The sequence below is a fragment of the Elephantulus edwardii genome, unplaced genomic scaffold (assembly GCF_000299155.1).
Source record: "Elephantulus edwardii isolate Elephantulus edwardi_28Jun2011 unplaced genomic scaffold, EleEdw1.0 scaffold00281, whole genome shotgun sequence".
Lineage (NCBI taxonomy): Eukaryota > Metazoa > Chordata > Mammalia > Macroscelidea > Macroscelididae > Elephantulus > Elephantulus edwardii.
In genome coordinates this window covers 880672-901962 of record NW_006400031.1, presented here as the reverse complement: position 1 = coordinate 901962, position 21291 = coordinate 880672, and the positions used below count along the sequence as shown (strand labels likewise).

At 45.8% G+C, this 21291-nt stretch overlaps 1 protein-coding gene across 1 annotated transcript in view; it reads left to right on the top strand.

Annotated features, from left to right (window-relative positions):
• Positions 1–16297, top strand: part of CLSTN2 (calsyntenin 2) — a 611561-nt gene extending 595264 nt beyond the window's left edge. Inside the window, exons 12-17 of the mRNA XM_006900346.1 lie at positions 4074–4291; positions 8909–9079; positions 10217–10362; positions 10495–10618; positions 12719–12903; positions 16047–16297. Of these exons, the coding sequence (XP_006900408.1) occupies positions 4074–4291; positions 8909–9079; positions 10217–10362; positions 10495–10618; positions 12719–12903; positions 16047–16244 (1042 nt within the window). The 3' untranslated portion in view covers positions 16245–16297. The remainder of the gene's footprint in view (positions 1–4073; positions 4292–8908; positions 9080–10216; positions 10363–10494; positions 10619–12718; positions 12904–16046) is intronic.
• Positions 16298–21291: the final 4994 nt, after the last annotated feature.

The following is a 21291-nucleotide window of genomic DNA, read 5'->3' as shown; positions in this document are numbered from 1 at the left end:
CTTGAATATACCATGGACCACCAAGAAAACAAATATGTCTGTCTTAGAGAAGGTGAAACCAAGTTTCTCTTTGGAGGCTGGGATTTTTTAAGCTGTATCTCACATACTTTGGGCATGTGGCCAGCAGCAATAGATCCTCAGAGAAGTATATCATCCTCAGAAGAGTGAAGGGACAACACAGGAGAGAAAGACCCCTGATGAGATGGATTGATACAGTAACTAGAGCAATGAGGTTTGGTGTGTCAGAATTAGTGAGACTGGTTCAGGATAGGGCAGGCTTCAGAGCTGTTGTACGTAAGGTCACTATGAGTCGCAGGCAACTTGACAGCACATAACAACAACCACATATATCACATCTTAGCCACTGCAGGTACTTAGGAAAGCAGGTAGGTGTGGGATCCCAGTGGGATTCCTGGGAGATGAAAGTAGAAGCATCAAACACCTGGAGTCAGGAAACAACTCAGAAAGGGAGAAACATGGGTGGGAAAGATGGGCTTTCTGCCCACCTGAGCAGAGCTCCATTATATTCAGTAAGTCAAGAGCAATGGGGAAGGAACTCCCATCTATGCTTTAAAAGCCACCCCTGGAGGTTGGGGGGTGCGGGGTCAGGAATAGCACGTCCACATCAACTCCATACTGGAAGGAAGATGTTCTCGGCCTGGCCAGTCTGCAGCTCTAGATCAGATTTGTAAACTGGCCATGAAAGAGAAGTTCTCTGGGTTGATGTGGCAGAAAGCTGGAGAAAACTCAGATCAAGAGCAGTCCATAATGTCCCCGACCCCACAAAACAGAATGGCTCAGCGTCAGGTCCAGTTAGATGAGCTTTTCCTTATTAGTCTTCCAAAGAGACATGATAGGACAGGCACCACCATCTAAAGCCCACTCGGGATTTCCAGAACATCATCTAGACCTTGGGACTCCCCACCTCAGCCTGGCTATTTGGATGAGAGGACCAGAAGAGGGTCCCAATGACTCCTACGCGCTGATGAGAGATCAGATCCTCCCAACATTTACTGAGCCCAAATGACAGCCCAGGCATTTGACCCTGACTGTGTGGATCCTAACATTGAGAAGAATGAGAATCCCAGAACACTTCTACGAAACCTAGACCTAGACCGGGAAGCTGATGTCTGAATGGAACGAGAGAACACTGCATTATTTAGAATCAGGAAAGGTGTACATTAGTGATGTAGCCTCTCTCCATACCTATTCAATCTCTATGCTGAGCAAATCATTCAAGAAGCTGGACTTCATGAAGAAGAATGTGGCATCAGGATACGAGGAAGCCTCACCCACAGCCTGCTTGATGAAGATGACACCACCTTGCTTGCTGAAAGTAAAGAGAACTTACAATGTTTACTGCAGGAGACCAAACACTACAGCCTTCGATATGGATTACATCTCAGCATCAAAAGACAAAAATTCTCACCCCTGGACTGCGAAGCAATATCGTGACAGATGGAGAAAAGATTAAAGTTGTCAACAATTTCCTCTTACTTGGATCCAGTCAAGAGATCAGGAGATATGCTGCATTGGGAAAGGCTGCCGGCAGGGACCTCTCCAAATTCTTGAGGAGCAATGATGTCAGTGTGAAGACTAAGGTGTTGCTGATTCAGGCCATGGTTTTTTCAAGCACTTGCTATGCATCTGAGAGCTGGACAATGAATAAAGATGGCAGTAGAAGAATTGATGCCTCTGAGTGGTGGTGCTGGTGAAGAGTACTGAATTAATATCCCATGAACTTCCAAAAAAACCCAAACAGATATGTCTAGGGGGGAAAAGTACAGCCAGAGTGCACCTAGAGTGCAAGGATGTCAAAACTTCATCTCACAAGGTTGGACATGTTGCTAGGAGAGCTTTTCCTTGGAAAGGTGGCCGGTCAGTGAAAGGAGGAAGGAAGACCCTTAATGAGATGGATTGATATAGTGACTGCAGGAATGGGCTCACGTGTGTCAGAAATCATGAGGATGGCATGGGATAACAGGAGAGGGGTTCGGATCTACTCGACTGGATGACATGTAACAACAGCCCTGGTGGTGTAGTAACTTAAGTGTTGTCTACTAACTGAGCAATTGGTAGTTAAATGAACTAGCTTCTTGACAGTTGGAAGATGGAGTAATCTCTCCCTGTTAATATTTACAGCCTCAGAAACCTGGTGGAGAGTGGCCATGAGTCATCATCAACTAGACAAGGGAGGAATGTTGTTTTTATTTGTTTGTTAATTTCATTTATTATTTTAAAGGAGTGCTGTTTGTGCAGCAGTCAAAGCATTCACTAATTATAAGCGCTGTGTGGTTCACAAAAAATTGTGGCCAACATCGAGAAGAATGGGAATCCCAGAACACTTGACTGTGCTTACACAAAACCTATACTTGGACCAGGAAGCAGTCATACCAACAGAGCAAGGAAACATTGCACGGTTCAAAATCAAGAAAGGACTGCATCGGGAAAGCGTCCTGTCTCCATACTTTTTCAACCTATATGCAGAAGAGTTCATTCAAGAGGATGGAATTTATGAATAAGAATGTGGCGTCTTCATAAAGATTCAAGAAAACTCATCAACATCCTGTGTCATGTGGATGACGCAGCCTTGCTTGCCAAAACTGGGGAGAACTTGGAGCATTTGCTGCAGAATGTCAAGGACCAAAGTCTTCAATACGGATCACATCTCAACATCAAGAAGTCAAATAGTCTCACCACCGGGCCAACTGGCAGCATCATGATAGATGGAGTAGAGATTTAGGTTGTTAATAATTTCCTTTTGCTCGAATGGACAATCAGCACTCTTGGCACAAGCAATCAGGAAATCAAAAGTCAAGTTGTTCTGGAAAAATCTGCTGTCAGGAACCTCTCCAGAGTGCTAAAGAGCAGTGATGCTAATCTAGAGACTAAGGTGCACCTGACGGAGACAGTGGTCTTCTCAGTTACTTGCTATGCATCAGAGAGCTGGACAATGACTAAAGAAGAATCAGTGCCTTTGAGGTGTGGTGCTGGAGAAGAATATCAAACATACCATGGACTGCCAATAGAACAAACAGGTCTGTCCTGGAGAGAGTGAAAAACTTGGTCCTTGGAGGCAAGGATTTTGAAGTTATGTCTGACATACTTTGGGAATCTTGCCAGGAGAGAACAATCCTTGGAGAAGGACATTATGCTTAAAAGGGTGGAGGATCAGTGCAGAAGAAGATGACCCTGGATGAGATGGACTAACACAGTGATTGTGGCGATGAGGGTAGGTGTCTCAGAGATAGTGAGATTGCCTCAGCATAATGCTTGGTTCAGAGCTATTGTTCACTGGATCTCTGTGAGTTTATAGTCAACAGAATGGCGTATAACAACAAGAAGTCAGAAATCAGGGCCTTGGATCCACCAACTTCTTTACAGGAGAAAGATAAGGCGATTTGCTTCCTTAAAAATGTTAGAATCGAGTCAAAATCAAGTCGATGACATTGGGTAGATTAACATATAAAGAGAACCTGGTAGTGTAAATGGTTCAACTCTCAGCTGACAGAAAGATGAGTTGTAAGCCATCCAGGGGTGCCTAGACAGGCAGACCTTGAGATCTAACTGCTCCTGAATGTTGCCATTGAGGTCTTGGCTTTTTTTTTTTCAAATTGCAAAACTCACTGCCACTTAGTTCTGATTCTTAGCAACCCCCCAAGGCAGAGGAGGACTGCTGCACAGGGCTCCTAACGCTGGGAATATTAATAGAACTGTGGGGCGGGTTCAGCTGACAGCTCCACTTACAATCCACTCTACCATCAGAGCTCCTCTGACTGCCTCTTTAGAAGTTACTAACTAGAAGTTTAGCAATTCCTTGATGGCTCATATAGAAGATTCCCATTTCTCCCAGAAGCCAGTCTTCCTCAGTCCCTAAACTGCTAGTAGTTTCCATTATGGTAGTTCTGCTGTGTGTGGCTTTGAATTCAAGTGTCTGCTGGCATCCTTGATGACTCCTGGGCCGTCGGGAGGCCACATAAAGGATGAGTGGGGGCAGTTCTGTGTCCACGGCTGTAGGATGGGGGGATTTCCACCACTGGCTTTTCACGCCATGACTGGAGGTGTCCCCCCAGGTGCTTTGGAGAAGACGTCTGCATCAGCATCCCGGACATGGATGCCTACGTGATGGTTCTGCAGGCCGTGGAACCTCACATCACTCTCCATGGTACTGAACGCTTCTGGAGGCCTGCTTCTCAGTTTGAAAGCACCAGAGGGGTGGTCCTCTTCCCAGACATCAAGATTGTGAGCACCTTTGCCAAAACAGAGGCCCCGGGAGACATGAAACCTACAGGTATGAGCGTATACGAGGCTGGGGGAAGGTGGGCCTTCATTTACTAGAGTCATAAAATCGTGCTTCGGGAGAGCAGCACTGCTCACCGTAGCAGAGAAATGTATAATAAAAAATAATAATAGTAAGTAAATGAAAAGTTCTGGAAACAAAATGGTCCAGAGGACAGGAACAGCTTGGGAAATTATGGCACACGCATACAGAAGTGCCTTGACGTTTGAAGATGGATATTGTGCTAAATGGTAAGTGCAAAAGTTAAGATGTGAAATCACATAGTATCTACATATAAAATTATTTCAACCATGTTGTTATTATGTGCTCTCAAGTCACCTGTGACTCATAGCGACCTTATATGTACAACAGCCCTAAATCCTGCTCTGTCCTGTGCTAATCTCACTGTCTCCGACACAGCTCTCCTCATTACCCCAGTCACTGAATCAATCCATCTCATCGAGGGTCTTCCTCTTCTGCACTGTCCCTCCATCCTCCCGAGCATAACGTCCCTCTCCAAGGACTAGTCCCTCCTTGCAGCACGTCCAAAGTATGTTAGATGGAGCCTCAGAATCCTTGCCTCCAAGGAGCAGCCTGGTCTCACCCTCTCTAGGATGAACCAGTTTGTTCTCCTAGCAGGCCATGGTATATTCAACACTCAAAAAACAAACACAAATCCTAGATAGATCCAAACATGTAAACAGGGAGGGTCTCTGAGAAGCATGATGACAGACATTTTGGCTTTTCTTCTTTTTGCCTTTCTGTAATTGTAAAAACATTCAATAATGGTCAATTGTTATTTTGATAACCAGAATAAAAGTTTAAAAAGTAGGAATAAAAAGTATAGCTCTGTCTTATAAAAGGTAAAGTAAAAAGGTAGGTCTCACTTCAGCAATATTATCCTTGGGAAACTTTGAAGTTAATTATGGACAATCTCCTCCTGTACAACTTACTGCCTCTGAGAACCTACTGGAGGGTCAGCTGTGGGTCAGTTCCATCTTGGTGGTGGTACACACACCCCAAATCCAAGATATTTCTAAGAGTTTCATCACTTGGAAAGCTGTTCAGTGAAAGTGAAGTAGTTTGAACCATATCTCATGAAAAAACATTGACCTGAAAGTCTCAATATGTACATGATGTGGGGTTTGGGAGGATGGATGGAGAAAATGGGGAGAGGGTGAAAATAAGGAAGATAAGGAAAAAAGAGAAGGAGAAAGAAGAAGGAAAGAAAGTTGTTGTTGTTGTTGTTATTGTTGTTGCTGATGCTATGTACTGTTAAGCTGTTCATGTCACATAGCAACCATATGCACAGCAGCCTTGAACCCTGAAGGGAAAGAGATGCTTGAAAATCACCCATTTCTGCTGCTTCCAAGAGCACATGTCCTTTCCACTCCTACCCTTCAAAAGAGGCTGCTAATCTTGTGCCGTTGCCAAGAACTCTGAGTCCCCGAGGGCTGCTTCTATTATAATAATCCTAATTACCCAGTGCCTTAACCACCCTGGTCCCTGGTGAATGAGGTGTCTGGTGAGGGAGCCATTGTTAGCTCATAAAATAGATGTGTTTTACTATCTGTCTGGGCAAGGTGATTTCCTCTTTACTTGCTGAGGTGTGTCAGGTGGTGCAAACTGTCTCGAACCCTGTCCCCTTCGTAGCCTCAGACTAAGTGAAAAAGAAAGGGACCTCAACCTCTGTGGTTGTGGGCCGGGAAAAAGCATGTAAATGGGCTTTCCCTGACACCAGCATGTGGGGGAACAATGATGGGGCCTCACATTTCACTGTTTATGAGAGGTGCGTGCAGGGCACCACAGCTATTCAGAGAATTTCAAATATTTTCTCTTGCTGTTGTTAGAATTGTCATTATTCCGGTGCCTCAAACAAGCAGGCTATTAGCATTTGCCACTGGGTGCTGCTCTGTCTCCGGGCCCCACAGATTCATTCTTTGTATTCTGTCAGTACAAGCAGCCTTCGATCTTGACATGCTCCACCCTTGTTTAAAGTTCTGCCCTGACAAATGCTTTTTTTTTAAAAAAAAAAAGTAATGGGGTTTTTATATTTTTTTTCTTTTTTTATTATTATTAATTTTAATGAACATTTACAAAGATTTTGGATTTCCATTAATTCATTGTTTAAGAGGTAAACAAATTGTCAAAGAGGAGGTAAAATTATCTTTCTATACAGTGAATAGGGTTGATAGAAAGAGAATTGATGCCTCTGAGCTGTGGTGCTGGAGAAGAATGTTGAATATACCATGGACTGCTAGGAGAACAAACAGGTTCGTCCTGGAGAGGGTGAAGCCAGAATGTTCTCTGGAGTCAAAGATTCTGACGCTTCTTCTGACATGTTTTGGGCATGTTGCAAGGAGGGACTGGTCCTTGGAGAAGGACATCATGTTTGGCAGAGTGGAGGGGCGGTGAAGGGGAGGAAGACCTTTGATGAGATGGATCAATTCTGTGACTGGAGTGGTGGGAATGAGTGCGTTTGAGATGGCTAGGTTGGCACAGGATAGAAGAGCGTTTAGAGCTCTTGTACATAGGGTCGCTATGAGTCGCAAGCAACTCCATGGCACCTAACAACAACAACATGCAGATGATATGGTAGTATACTTAGAAAACCCTAAAGGCTCAGCAAGAAAACTGCTGGACACACACCTGTAGGGAGTTATTTGCCTTGTTAAGCCGGTGTCTCTGTGGCAATTGGAATCCACCAGAAGCTCTACAGAGCAAGATGGGTAATCTCTCGTGCGATTTAGCCTCAGAAAACTTGCTGGAGGGTCAGCTATGAGGCAGCTTCAATTCAATGGCGATGAGAGTTGAGTCTCCAAAGACCTGGAAGGTCTCTCTTCCCCACTGTTCCTCTTTAGGGCTGCCAGAGAACTCCCCTGTGAGATTCCCTGCCTTCCTGGAAGGTCGCCCCACTGCCATCAGACAGCCAAGGTTGCCTCCTGTGTTATTCTCCCAAATGGTGTTCCTTCCTTCTAACGTTTTTCAGTCCTTGTGATCTGTTTCCTAAACCAGACCAGAGAGGTCTAAATGCTCTGCCGTGACTCGTCGGCCTCTGAGCTCCTGGGTCCTGTACACTCCCTCCATCACCCCAAGAATGAGGGGAACTGTAGATTCAAGATAATGCCTGTCACACAAGCACAGAACAACAGTGAGGAATGTGACTTGGTGACATGTTCCCTAACAGCTGAGGGGACAGTCGGTCATGTAGAGGGGATAATTACCATGGGAAACCAGTGTGATTTAATCCAACTTGATAGTTGTAGTTGTTGTTATGTGCTGTCGAGTAGTCTGCAACTCATAGCAACCATACGTACTGCACTTCTGAAGCCTGCCCTGTCCTGAGCGAGTCTCACTGATTCTGACACACCAACCCCCCTTGCCCCAGTTTCTACATCAATCCATCATATCTGGAGTCTTCCTCTCCTGTGCTGTTCCTCCACCCTTCCAAGCATGATGTCCATCTCCAAGGACCAGTCTGTCCACTTCCTAAACAACATGCCTCTGGAAACTCTATGAACTTTGAGAAATGGCAATGGGTATAGAAAGGCTTCAGGTATTTTATTCACAGGGTTGTTATGAGTCATGCTCGACTCGATAGCAATCAACAACCACCATTGCCACTAGCAGACTTGGCTTTAAGTGTTTGTCATGGTAGCTGTAGATTTTGCTAACAGATTTTGATTGGCAAGCATTTAAAAATTAAGCACGCAGAGTGGTATTTATAATACAGATCTGTTGTTGAAGGTAGTACTTCAATGTGGGACTGCTAAGCTCTGTTTCTCATGGAATTACTTAGACATCCACTGTGGCATTTGGAGTCTTAAAATCAGGCCAGGACAATTAGTGTGGCCAACTTGCTAATGTGAATCTTGGGGGATGTAGTTCCTCAATTATTGAAACACATTGCCAGTCCAGTTCCATCTGAGTAAGATGTATTAACAACTGCTTCATTCCAGTCCTTGGATTAGACACTTCTCAATGACTCTGAAGAAATAAACACACATACACACAATGATCACATATAGAAAGAGCTAAGAACATGTAGTTGTCATTGTATGTCTTCGATTTAGAACCAACCCATAGCTGACTCCCCAGTGGCTTTTCAGAGACAATAAATCATACCGGAGGTGACTGACCATCCTTCTCCGATAGAGCAGCTGGTGGATTTGAACCACATGCCTTTGGGATTGCAGTGGGGCTTCTTATCACCAGGCCACCAGGGTGAAGGGACATTTATCTCTGCTGGCAAAACAAGAGCTATTGTTTATTGAGCTCCTACTTAATGCCAGACATTGTTTTCAGTAATCTTAAGATGCCTGTGATTTTAATGAATTAAGAAAATCTATGCTTAATAATTTTCCCAACATGATAGCCAGAGTTGGCATTCCAGTTCACATCTGTTTGAGTACCAGTGATCATCCCACGAATTCATGCTACCCAGCATCAGGTCTAGCCATTGTCCTAACCAATAATACTAAGAGTGTACACTTCGACATCATGTACAAGCTGTAAAGGTGGTATCCAGGGTCTCAACCGTGGTTCAATAATGTAGAGAAAGATCAGTGGGAGCTGTGGTCTGAACCCTTGCACATGGCTATTAGTTTCCGTGTGTTTGTCATCGCACAGCCCCCAAGTCCACAGTCCTGGAAGAAATGCTTCACAACTTAGATTTCTGTGATATCTTGGTTCTTGGAGGGGACTTGGATCCAAGACATGAGAGCTTGGAGCTCAACCACAGTGAGCTTCACCAGCGCCACCTGGACGCCACCAACTCCACTGCAGGCTACTCCATCTACGGTAAGTCTGCGCATGCGCTCATTCCCCGTGGCCACTTGTCAGAATTCACTTCTTCCAAGGAACCTTGAGTGTGATGGCTGTTCTGTCCCATTTGGAGATGCAGAAAGAAATCTTAAGTGCCTTAAGAACCTGACCCCAAAGCATAATTTCTGTACCCTCTTTTGGTGAGTTATCCCAACATCCTAAAGTCCTGTCCCATATTCCCATCTCCAGGGGCAATCTGTGGCACTAAATGGATGCCATCTCTCACCACGTGTGATTTCCGCAGAAGTGACAGCAATGTTGGGCACACTAACGTCAAACATTCTGGGCAGGGCTCAGTCCACAGAAATGTCACGGATCAGTTCAGCTGATCATTGGAATTTTTGCTTGTGTGTATGTTGTCTGTGAGCCCTTGTGGCCAAGTGTGTAACATTGTGGGCTGTGACGTCAACAGTTGGAAGCCCCCAACCAGGAGGTCAGCAGTTGGAATCTCCCAGCCTCTCTACAAAAGAAAGATGGGCAGTCTCCTATAAAGAGTCATAGTCTCAGAACCTTGATGTGGGTTCACTATGAGTTGGAATTGACTTGACAGTGTGCATTGTTGGCCTGTGAAAAACTCAGAGTCTAATCTAGCTAGCAGGAGTGGCATCCACTTCCTAAATAACATGCCTCCAGAAACTCTATGAACATTGATAAATGTTGATAGAGAGGGGCTTCAGGCCTTTTGTTCATAGTGGCATCTGCTTCCTAAATAACATGCCTCCAGAAACTCTATGAACATTGATAAATGTCAATAGTTGCAGAGGGGCTTCAGACCTTTTGTTCATAGGGTCGCTATGAGTCATGCTCAACTCAAAGGCAAGAAACAACAATAGCAGCAGTCTATATAGCATATATTTGTTGTTGTTATTCCATCAAGTCAGACCCAGCCCATAGCTGACTCTCCAGTGGGTTTTCAAAGGCAGTAAATAGCTCTGGAGGAAATTGCCCGACCTCTGCCATGGAGCAGCTGGTGGATTCAAACTGCGTGCCTTTGAATTGGCAGCACAGCTCCTTACCACTAGGCCAGGAAGTCCATAAGCCCCAGCCCACTCCCTTTGGCCCCTCTTCCTCCTCTTCCTCTTCCTCCTCATCAGTTGTGGTTTCTCCACACAGGTGTGGGTTCCATGAGTCGCTACGAGCAGGTATTGCACCACGTCCGCTACCGCAACTGGCATCCAGCTTCTCTGGAGACCCGACGATTCCAGATCAAGTGCTCGGAGCTCAATGGGCGCTACACCAGCAATGAGTTCAACCTGGAGGTGAGTCAGGCCTTTCTGTTACTGGGAAAACCTAGACTCATGAGTTCATGATTTCATTCATTCCAGAGGACAGTGGCAATTGTCCCGCCTGCCACTCCTGGTCCACAGCAGCTCTGCCCCTGATCCTTGCAGGTCTGTGTTCTCCATGAAGTCAGAGTCTCAAACAAGGAACATGTCAACCATCTGATCGTGCAGCCTCCGTTCCTGCAGTCCGTCCACCATCCAGAGTCTCAGAGCAGTATCCGGCGTGGTTCAGGTGAGGTGCTTGCAAGAGAGGCCTGAGGAGATCAGGTGGTTTGGGGGATTCAAGAAGATCCGTATGGTGCAGAGGAAAATAAAACCTGCCTCTGAAGCCCTTGATCTTCACAACCAGACCCATAATATGTGTAACATACTGCAGAAGTTTGTGTAAAAGACTAGGGCAAAATTTTGCTGGATCTTTCAGACCTAATTCAAAGCTCCGTCCTGCATAAAACGTACCCTGGACCCCTCATACACTCATGCACAGACATGCACGCACACCATACTGCAGAGCTCCTGTCTGACTACTTGCCCTGCTGTCCCTGCCTTGTGAGCACTGTGTCTATTCCTATGAAATGCCAACATGTCAGGTTTTGGATGGGTGGTTGTTGCTGCTGTTATATGTCATCGAGTCAATTGAGACTTATAGCAACCTTATGAACAGCAGACCTGAACCTTGCCGTGTGGTTGTGCCATCCTCACCATTTCCGGTAAATTCCTGAGCCCATTGCTGTAGTCACCATGTCAATTCAGCTTGGTAAAAGGCTCCTTGGAGGCAAGGATTCTGGGGCTTCATCTGACATACTTTGGACAAGTTGTGAGGAGAGACCAGTCCTTGGAGAAGGACATGATGCTTGGGAGGGTGGAGGAACAGTGCAGGAGAGGAAGGCCCTCTATGAGGTGGATTGATTCAGTGACTGGGGTAATCGGGATGAGAGTGTCAGAGAGTTGCAATTGGCATAGGACAGAGCAGAATTTAGGGCTATTGTACATAGGGTCGCTATGAGTCGCAAGTGACTCAATGGCACATAACAACAACAACAACAACATGTGGACCCTCGACCTTTCGAAGTATAATGTCCATCTTCAAGGTCTGACCCTTCTAACAATATGCCTAAAGTTTATGAGATGAAATTTCACTATTCTTGCCTCCAAAGACACCTTGGTCACACTTTGTCCAAGACAGCTCTCTTAGCAATCCATGAGATATGTGTATAGCGGCGTGCCTGGAAGAAGTCAGTGGAAGAGAGATGAAGTTTAGAGTGATAACTTTTATTCAAGCTGAGCTCCCAGGCAAGTTCTCTATTCTGAAGAGACAGAGCAGAGAATTTGCAACCTTAGGAGATTGGGAAGGGTCTTCAGGGAAGAAAGGGAGTTGCATTCCACTTCTTAATTTAGGTCCACGGTTGGTTGGTTCAGCTGGGCAGACAAGGTCATTTGCTCTTCTTATCAGCAGTAGGCAAGACCATCCACGTTTGAATTCTGAATTCTTGTTCTCCCTCCTGACCCCCTTGCCCAGGCCTAACAACATGCAGTACTCTTCTCCAACACCACAACTCAAAGGTGTCTATTCTTCAGTCATCCTTAGTCATTTTCCAACTTTCAGATACATAGCAAGTAACTGAAAAGGTCATGTCTTGGGTCAGGCACAGCTTAGTCTTTAAAGTGGCATCATTGCTCTTTGGCACTTTGGAGAGGGCACCCCCCCCCCAATATGGGTAAAGAGCAAGGCAGAGAAGAGAATCAGGAATCACTGAGCCCCTATTATGTGCTTAGTCATGAGTTTGAAAAGTCACATAGGTTGTTTCATTTGCTTCTCACAAGTAAATTAAATACCTCATCAGACTGTTGTTCTTGTTGTTAAGTGCTATCAAGTCAACTACAACTCACAGTGACCCCAAGCACCACAGATTGAAACCTTACCCTCTCTTGTGCCATCCTTAGAATGGATAGGAATTACTAAGTCCATTATTTAGATTAGATGGTCATATAGGTGATAAGCAGGGCATAGTGGATAAAGAGTTGTGTGGCCAACCCCAAGGTAGATAGCTGCTCCCAGGGAGAAAGATGGGCTACATCCTAGGGCCAAGGGAGTTACAGCATCACCGTGTCACCTATGAGTCAGTCCCAACAGGGCGGCAATGATTCTCAGGACTTTTCTTTGATTATTATGTAGATGATAAACCAGAAGCTCAGCTAGAATAAGTTGCTGACCTATCGTGTCACAGCCAGGAAGTTTTTAACCTTTATCCAGAAGCCATCTCGTTTATGCCTCCTCCCGGGAAAAAGTCAGCCGGCTGTTCTGATGCCATGAATGATTCCTCCCTCATTTCAGTGGTCCCCAGCATTGCCACGGTGGTCATCATCATCTCCGTGTGCATGCTTGTGTTTGTCGTGGCCATGGGAGTGTACCGGGTCCGGATTGCCCACCAGCACTTCGTGCAAGAGACTGAGGCTGCCAAGGAAGCAGAGATGGACTGGGATGACTCTGCGCTGACTATTACTGTCAACCCCATGGAGGTGAGTCCCACACAAGGGCTCGGGGCCTGGGGGCTGAATGCCTCTGCCTCCACCTAGATCAACCCTTCTTGTGCTCCTGAACCCCAGACAAGCCAATACTCCTCCCGGAAACCTTGCCCTAAATATCCCAGGCCTGTTTGTTGTCCCTTCTCTAAGCTCCTTCAGTCCTCTCAGCCTGCAGGAGCCAAACTCTCCTAACATCTGCCTTTACTGATTGAGAACATATGAATTCTCTCCTCTCACAAACAAATCCAGAAGTATCTTACGACAAGCAGCCATCTGGTGCCGACCCTTTGCTTCTGCTGTATTGCTTCATTAAGAACTAAATCGTGATTTGTTATTGTATTGTTACATACCTTCAAGTGAGAAGCGATTCGTAGCTGACCCTTCCAGAGGATTTTCTGAAGCAGTAAATCACATGGGAGGAGATTGCCTGTCTTTCGCCCACAGAGAAAGTTGCTGCATTCAAACAGCACGTCTTTGGATTGCCAGTGCTGTTCCATTCCACCAAGCCGCCAGAGCCCACTGCCCCAAGAACACAGTATTAGGGTCTTGATTACGAGAAACTCTAATCCATAATACCCAGAGGTCACTTCAAAACTCATAATAAGTTAAAACAACAACAAAAAAAAGCCCCTCCATTTACTAAACACTCATTTGGCCAAACATCATTTGAAATCAGTCTCTCTCTCTCTCTCTCTCTCCCCCCCTCCCTCCCTCTCTCTCTCTCTCTTTCTCCTCCTCCCAACTCTTTCACTCTCACTCTCTCTGTCATCTCTTCATCTTTTCAAAAGTCAGCAAAGCAAGAGTAATAAAGCTCACATACCAACTCTTAAACAGGCTGAGAGACAGGATGTCTCAATGTTTGCAGAGCCAATGTACAAATTCAGGACAGTCTAATGCTTAAGCTCAAATAATTTCAGTAGCCAGCGTCCCCCGCAATCTGTCCTCACGTGCTCCAAGTCCCCATCCTAAGCATGCCGAATCCCAAGAAGAATCACTTACCTCAAGCCCTTGGGTATGCTAACAGGTGCTTGGTGTGTGGTAGAGATAAGTAGGAATGGGAGCAGATCAGGAGTCACTAGAAACAATAAATTAAGCCCCGACCTTAATCTTAGTTACCCACCCGCCCGCCAAGGGTGATCTCATGCAAATTCCAAAGTTGCCATGCTCACACAGCTCAATTTCTTTGAGCATGTGCCATGCTTGTAGCAATGAGTTCGCCACCATGGAAATTCCAGCATATCTGCCCTCCCAGAGCTGAGCTTTGATGAGTGTAGGAAACAATGAGGCTGGCAATTCTGTGGCAGGAGGCTCTGCTGGAATTTACTGCTGAGGCAAATGATAAGCACTTTGAATCTGCCAGATGTTCCTTGGAAGAGAGGTGGGCAATCTCCTCCCACATGACTTACGCCTCAGACAACCCACTGGAGGGCCAGTGGTGGGTCGCTTCTAACTCGATGCTACACAACAACAACAACAATAACACTTCCAGCAGCTCTCTGAAGACAAGGCTTTGTGTGTAACCAAGAGTCAGTTGGGAATGTAAACAACCCAGGAGGCCAGAGTAGGGAGGCCCAGTGATGCTGGAGTGTTTACAGAAGCCACCTTGGAAGAGATGGGTCTGAGCAAGACTTTAAAGAGTGGGAAGGCTTTTGGAAAGGCAGGAGGGAAAAAGAAAGTGCTTCTTAGAGGGGATGGAAGCCATGAGGGCCTGTATCATTATCGTGTCCTGGTTCATCACTTCAAATCATGAAACCAAAAACAAGCTTTGTCTGGGGACAGTTCATAACCACCAATATACTTGGGATGAAAGTGATGTAATTAGAGAAAGGTGGGGTAGAGTTGGAGGGCACAAGTCAGGAGGTGAAGGGTGGGGTCGGAGAAAGTGGCAACCAGGTATCTTTCTACACCTTTTTTTGCATGGCAACACACACGAGTCTTGTCTTAAAAAGGCATTCTGCTCCGAGGAGCAGCGAATATTCCCACCTGTGTGCTCCGGAGGATGACCAATGGTTGGTGTTCTGGAAGTGGATTGCCAGTTCTTGCTTCCGATGTGCTTCTGGGTGAACTCAAACCACCAACCTTTCAGTTGGCAGCCAGGCTGACGCAAGGATCCCTAGACCTGGAAAACTTAATGTAGACAGATTCAACACTCCTGGCGACTGAGGCAGTTCCAACTCACAGCAACATGCCAGTGAATTGCCAAGGCTTTCAATAGCAATAGCCCATTTCTTACACACAGAATTGCTGGTAGGTGCCAGCTGCCAAAGGGGCACCGCTCTGGGATTTTCAGCACAACTCGCAGTGGCCTATGCCACCAGAACACCCATAAATAGACTGTTGTTGCTGTTGTTGTTGTTGTTGCGTTCTGTCATGTCGTTTTTTTACTTATTGCCACCCTGTTTGGAAGCAGGAGTAGCATCCACTTCCTAAATAACATGCCTCTGGAAACGCTATGAATTTTGATAAATATCAATAAGCCTTTTTTACACAGGGTCGCTAGGAGTCATGCTCAACTCAAAGGCAATTAACAACAACAACATGCACAGTAGCTCTGAGCCCTGTTCCATCCGGAGCCTGTCTCACTGTCTCTGATATCTCTAATCTCATTATCTCAGATACTTTGTCAATCCATCTCATCCAGGGTCTTCCTCTCCTGCGTTGGCCCTCCACCCTTCCAAGCATGATGTCCTTCTCCAGGGCCTGGTCCCTCCTGGCCACGTGCCCAAAGTATGTGGGATGGAGCTTTAAAATCCTAGCCTCCAAGGAGAAACTTGGTTTCACCACCTCAAGGATAGATCTGTTTGTTTCTTGGAACGTCCATGGAGTGTTCAACGCTCTTCTCCAGCTTCGCAGAAGCACACTTTGATCTGAAGGGGACACTACATGACAGATCACATTGGTTACAATTTCCAGGGCTGAAAACCCAGAACATTTTGCCTCGAGCTCATTTACTGCTGTTATGATTTTGTTTTGACTCCTCTGGCTTCTCTTTGACCAGCAGACTTGTTTTCATAAAAAGCTTAAAGAGGAAGAGTTCCATGCAGCCATAAATGCCAGCTTAACGGTGGGGGGAACCCAAGTACCAAGTGCCTTCAGCTCCACTCTCATGAATATACTCTTCTCTCCCTGAAATCCAGAAACACGAAGCACCGGTGCGAGGGGAGGAGGAGACAGAGGAAGAGGAGGAAGAGGAAGTAGAAGACGACGTCAGCTCTAGCGACTCAGAAGGCAGCGAAGAGGAGGATGTGGAGGAAGAGATGGGCCGAGGCAGACACGAGCAGAGTCGAGTGAGGCAAGCCCAGCTGGAGTGGGATGACTCCACCCTCCCCTATTAGTGGCCCGACCGACCAACTGCTCTCAGCCCACGTGTGTCCCCTGTGTAAACCCTCGCCTGACGTCTGCCTGACTCTGTCACACTTCGCCTCTGGTTCCTAGGACAGGTCTGGCGAGGCCTTCCCCAGCCTCCTGGAGCACACCCTTTACTCTCTGGGTACCTCTCATGCCCCAGCCCTGCAGCAGTCCCAAGCAGGCCATCATCAGTGGGGACTTCAGGTTGGGCTTCATCCTGAGCCCCCCCACCCCCACTACTCCAGCCCTGGGTTCACCCAGCGTCCTGTCACCCAGTTGCAGAGTTCCACCTTTGCTTTTTTTTGCAGGGGAGAGCCCCCTCCTTCCTGTCACTTACAAGCCCTTAACTCTTGACTGACCACATGTACACCCAACCAAATATCTCCCTCCACATAGACTGGCCAGTTCTCCTTACACTGTCCTTCAGGCTGCCTTATGCAGGGAAGGTAGCTGAACACCACACACTTAAGGTCTTATTATTGAAGATTTGTTGCCAGCCCTTGTTGATACAGAAATCACAGAAAGAGCTTCACATGGGGAAGTTTGTAGGAACCTGCACACACACACACACACACACACACACACAGGTTGGGAGGGCCTCTCCTTTTGCTGTAGTTTTAGACCAAATAAGCTTCTCTAAAAAGTCAAAAAACAAGAATACTTATTTGGTCACCACAGGGCCTGTTCCCAGCCACACTGCCTGAGCTGCGCTTGCCCGTCGGCTGAGAGTGTTCACCGCAGGGACTCAGGACCCAGGGAACATTGCTCATTGTCCAGGGCACAGGCTCACTCTCGGGAGTGAGAGGTAGGAACAACGGACAGCAGGTTGGTGAGAGGCGATAGGGAAGATGTCATTACATCTTCGGGCTTCGGGAAGGTTGCAAACCAGGGAAACGGGGATGGGAGTGGCCGGCTGAGCTTCCTCTGGACTACACACCTGTGTGGAGTTGGGAACGCTCCCCACCACCTAGTCTCACACCCCCTTATATCCTGTTTTGTATTGTTTTCCTTGAGGTGGGGGGGAAACCTAAAAACAAAAAACAAACCACAAAACATTTCTTTCAGCTGTTTTAGAACTCGAGCATGAGTTATTCTGGGTCTAAAATGAAAGTTTGGAAATGTGAGTGGCAGGAATTAGAAGCATCTTTGCAAGGACAGCTTCTTCTTATCATAGAAGGTGCAACCCTTTGCATCGAGGGCAAATACATCCCAAACTCAATTTCTTTCTTTCTTTCTTCTTTTCATAAGGAAATCTTTTCCATCTGTGTCCTAACCTGGACACCTTGTGATAAGAATTGTTGCCATAGTAACTAGTCTGTGATCTTTTATGACCAACAGACCCACTGGCAGGAATGAAGCCTGTTCTAGGACTTCCATGAGGCTTTGAGGTTGTCTTTGTCTCAAATGTCTTTGTCTTCATGGGGATCAACTTTGCCCTCAGAATAGACAATCAGTTCCATCCGCCCAGCCTTGACCCCTGCCAAATCCATCCCACACTGGATTGGCAGAGGCACAGAGCTAGTCGCTGGTCAAAGTGAAATCCTTGAGACGAAGGAAATTCAGCAGTTGTACATTCAGGTCCCTGTATCATCAAAACAGAGAGAAATGAAGATGAGAAGATGCTCCAGTCTGTCCCTCACTCAGGAAGGACGGTGGCAGCTCTCTGCGTTCTTCTGATGTAGGAGAGACCTTTTATGCAGCCTGTTGCCCCTTTCCTAAAGCGCAAGTTTGCTTCTGTTCCCTCCATGGAGCCTTCTCACCCTCCGTCTATAGTTAGATGTTTCTGTGATGAGTGTTCAGTTACTGTGTCTGCTCAGAAAATCTGACACAGAGGCTCAGATATTAGGTCTGTGCAAAGTCCGCACAAAGAGGCTGAGTCTGTTCTATCCATTCGTGAGCATGAGAGACTAGACTTCTCAGCTTCCATCGCGGCCACCTCTCTGTCGATTTAGGTACATACGTCCACTCACCTAACAGGGCTGCTCTTCTACGACGTCCTCCTCTGTGCTAAGAATTCCCTGGAAGGTTGTATGAACATGAGGACGCAGAATAAGATCAGCTCCTCCCCTGAGAAAGTTAACACACTATGGAGGGGAGATAGTCATAGAAATGATCCAGAGGAAAGTGAAGAGAATGGGAGATGGGTCACACGAAACAGTGGGGCACATTCATAAACTCAAATGACACTCTTCGCTTTGTAAGGCAAAAAAAAAAAACACTAGGAGAGGTATGCATTTTATTCTCACTGACAGAAGTAGACGCTCCTATAAATTCTTCCAACCAAAATAACCTCTTTTGATCAGGCAGTGTCTTCACGTCTGCAAAAATAAAACCTGTCAGATCGGTTAGTCCTGACAGTCTCTTTATTTAAATAAAAAGAGATTCTTCAGCCAGACATTTGCAAACTAATTAAATTCTTCAGAAATTATAGCAGTAAAGTGAACACTTTCTAAGTTTAAAAGCCCTGGTGTTTAAATTACATTTTAATGTTAACTATCTAAACCCTCAGCTTCCTCTCCAAGGTGTTAAGAGCAATGATGTCAATTTAAACACTAGGGTGTGGCTGATCCAAGCCATGTTGATATTGTTGTGTACTATAACTGACCCATGAATGACCCTCAGGGTTTTCAAAGGCAGTAAATCTGGAGGAGAATTCCCATCTTTCTCCCAAAGGGCAGCTAGTGGATTCACAATTACTTGCTGTGCATCTGAAAGCTGTACAATGAGTAAGGATGACAGAAGAACAATCAATGCCTTTGATCTTGGAGAAGAGTCTTGAATATCTCATGGATTTCCAAGAGGAAAAAAAAAACAAAACGATCTGTCTTGGAGAAAGTAAAACCAGCACGCTGCTTGGAAGCAAAGAGGGTAAAGCCTTGTCTCACATACTCTGGGCTTGTTTTTCAAAGGGACCAGTCCTTGGAGAAGGACATCCTGCTTGGAAAGGTCAACATAAGAGAGGAAGACCTTCCACATGATGGATTGGTGCAATGGGTGTAGCAGTGGGTTCGCGCACATCTGAGCTGGTGAGGAAGGCACAGAATAGGATAAGATTCAGATCCACCGTGCAAAGGGTCGCTGTGTGTCACAGATGATTTGGCAGCACATAACAACAACAAAAATTATTTATGAGAACACTCCCTTCTAGGGAGTCTTTCAGATTGGTCCAGGTGGAAAACACCATTTCTCAGGTTTGTTAGCTGCCTCTGATGCCGTGTTACTTATTCATGGTGAGAGAGCTGTTTGGAGTATTATGAGTATCTTTATGTTTTCCAAGATTCATGTAAGGACACAGATGAGAGTGTCAGTTGGCTAGGGCAACAGAGAGGAATCCTTTGAGGAGGCCTTTGGTAACTTGGCATGGCTTGGTGACTACACTCATCTGTAGAGGAATAGATGGCCTAGTAGCAAGAAGCTGTACTGCAATCCCAAAGGCACGCGGTTTGAGGCCACCAGCCACTCCACGGAAGAAGGACGGGCAGTCTCCTTCCATGAGATTAACTACCCCTGAAAACCTGCTGGAAGGTCAGCTGTGGGTCAGTTCCGACTCAATAGTACACAACAACAACAACAACAAGAGTGCTGACAATAACAAGCAAGAGCTCTTTCCCTCACCTCTTGCTATGAGAGGTCTACTCCTTATGCGAGCTCAAAATGTGAGGCCCTAGGTTAGTACTTGGATTGAGGAGGGGCATCCGCTTCTGTCATAGCTTGCCTCCGAAACCCTGTGCTGTGAACCTGGAGAGAGGATGAGAGACACACAAGCATGAGAACTCTCCTTCATAGTCCCCTGCGACTCGACGGCACTTAACAACAACAACAACAGGTTAATACTATTGTATTCACCTTATCAATTCCCAATACCCTACTTATCAACATGGGACCAATCCAAACTAGAACTAGAGCTCTTGAGTTGACTTAAATGCCCTGCAACTCTGTAACACAAAGTACAACTATCCCATAACTTTTCTAAGGCTACGATGTTTATGAAACCAGACTTTCTGGAACAGTCTTCTTCCCATAGAGCTGCCGGTGAGCTCAAACTGTAGACTTTAAAATTGTCATTTGAGCTCCTTTACCCACTGCACTATCGGGGCTCCTTAGATGGAAGGAGTTATTTAAAAGGTAAAGAATATGGAAGGAATTTCATCACTTGCCCCCCACTTGCTGTTTTGACCTCAAGTGAAGCATGTCTTTAATCAGTCCAGCATTTTCCGGCTTCCATATGACTAGTAACCTGTAACCAAAATTCCAGATAACCTAGGAAACAATAGGCAGGTAGATGCAGGCTCGTGCCAAGGAGGAAATGCTGACTATTTAGGCTACAGGCACGTCTATTCCTTTCTTATCTTGTCAAGGTGTCGGCCAGCCTGTGCAGTTTAGGGCTTGAAACCTTTTTGGTAATTCAGATGCCAGAAAGGAGGAGAGAATTGGAAAAGGCTAGTCCAGGGGTTGTTTTTAAGGGCTACTGAAAATATATATTCTGGAAGATTTAATATTATGACATAAAGGCCACCTAGATACCAGAACTATGATTTTGAATGGGATCCAGTTGAACTAACACTTTCCTGATTATACCCCATCATTCTATAGAGCAGAGTATGAGAATATCTCTCTCTGCTTGGAACACGGACTGTACCTGGTGGGCATCCCAGAGGGTTCCTGGTAGAAAGCAATGCCTTCCATTCCTAGCCACCAGAGGGCAACAGACCTTTTCTGTGAAAGAGAAAATAGTAAATATTTTATTCAGCCAGACACGCATCTCTGTCACAAGTATTCAACCCTGCATTGTAGCGTAACAGTCATACACAATACATAAATGAGTAATGTGTCTGGGTTCCCGTAAAACATTATTTGTGGATAATGAGGTGATAGGCAATTTGATTCCTATAATTTTCACATACCATGAAATTTCATTCTTCTGATTTTTACCTTCAGCTATATGATAATATAAAGACCTGTTACTGTTAAACAAGATTATAGAAATTAGATGAAGCCCAGATTTGGCCCACAGGCCATCATTTGCTAACCTGT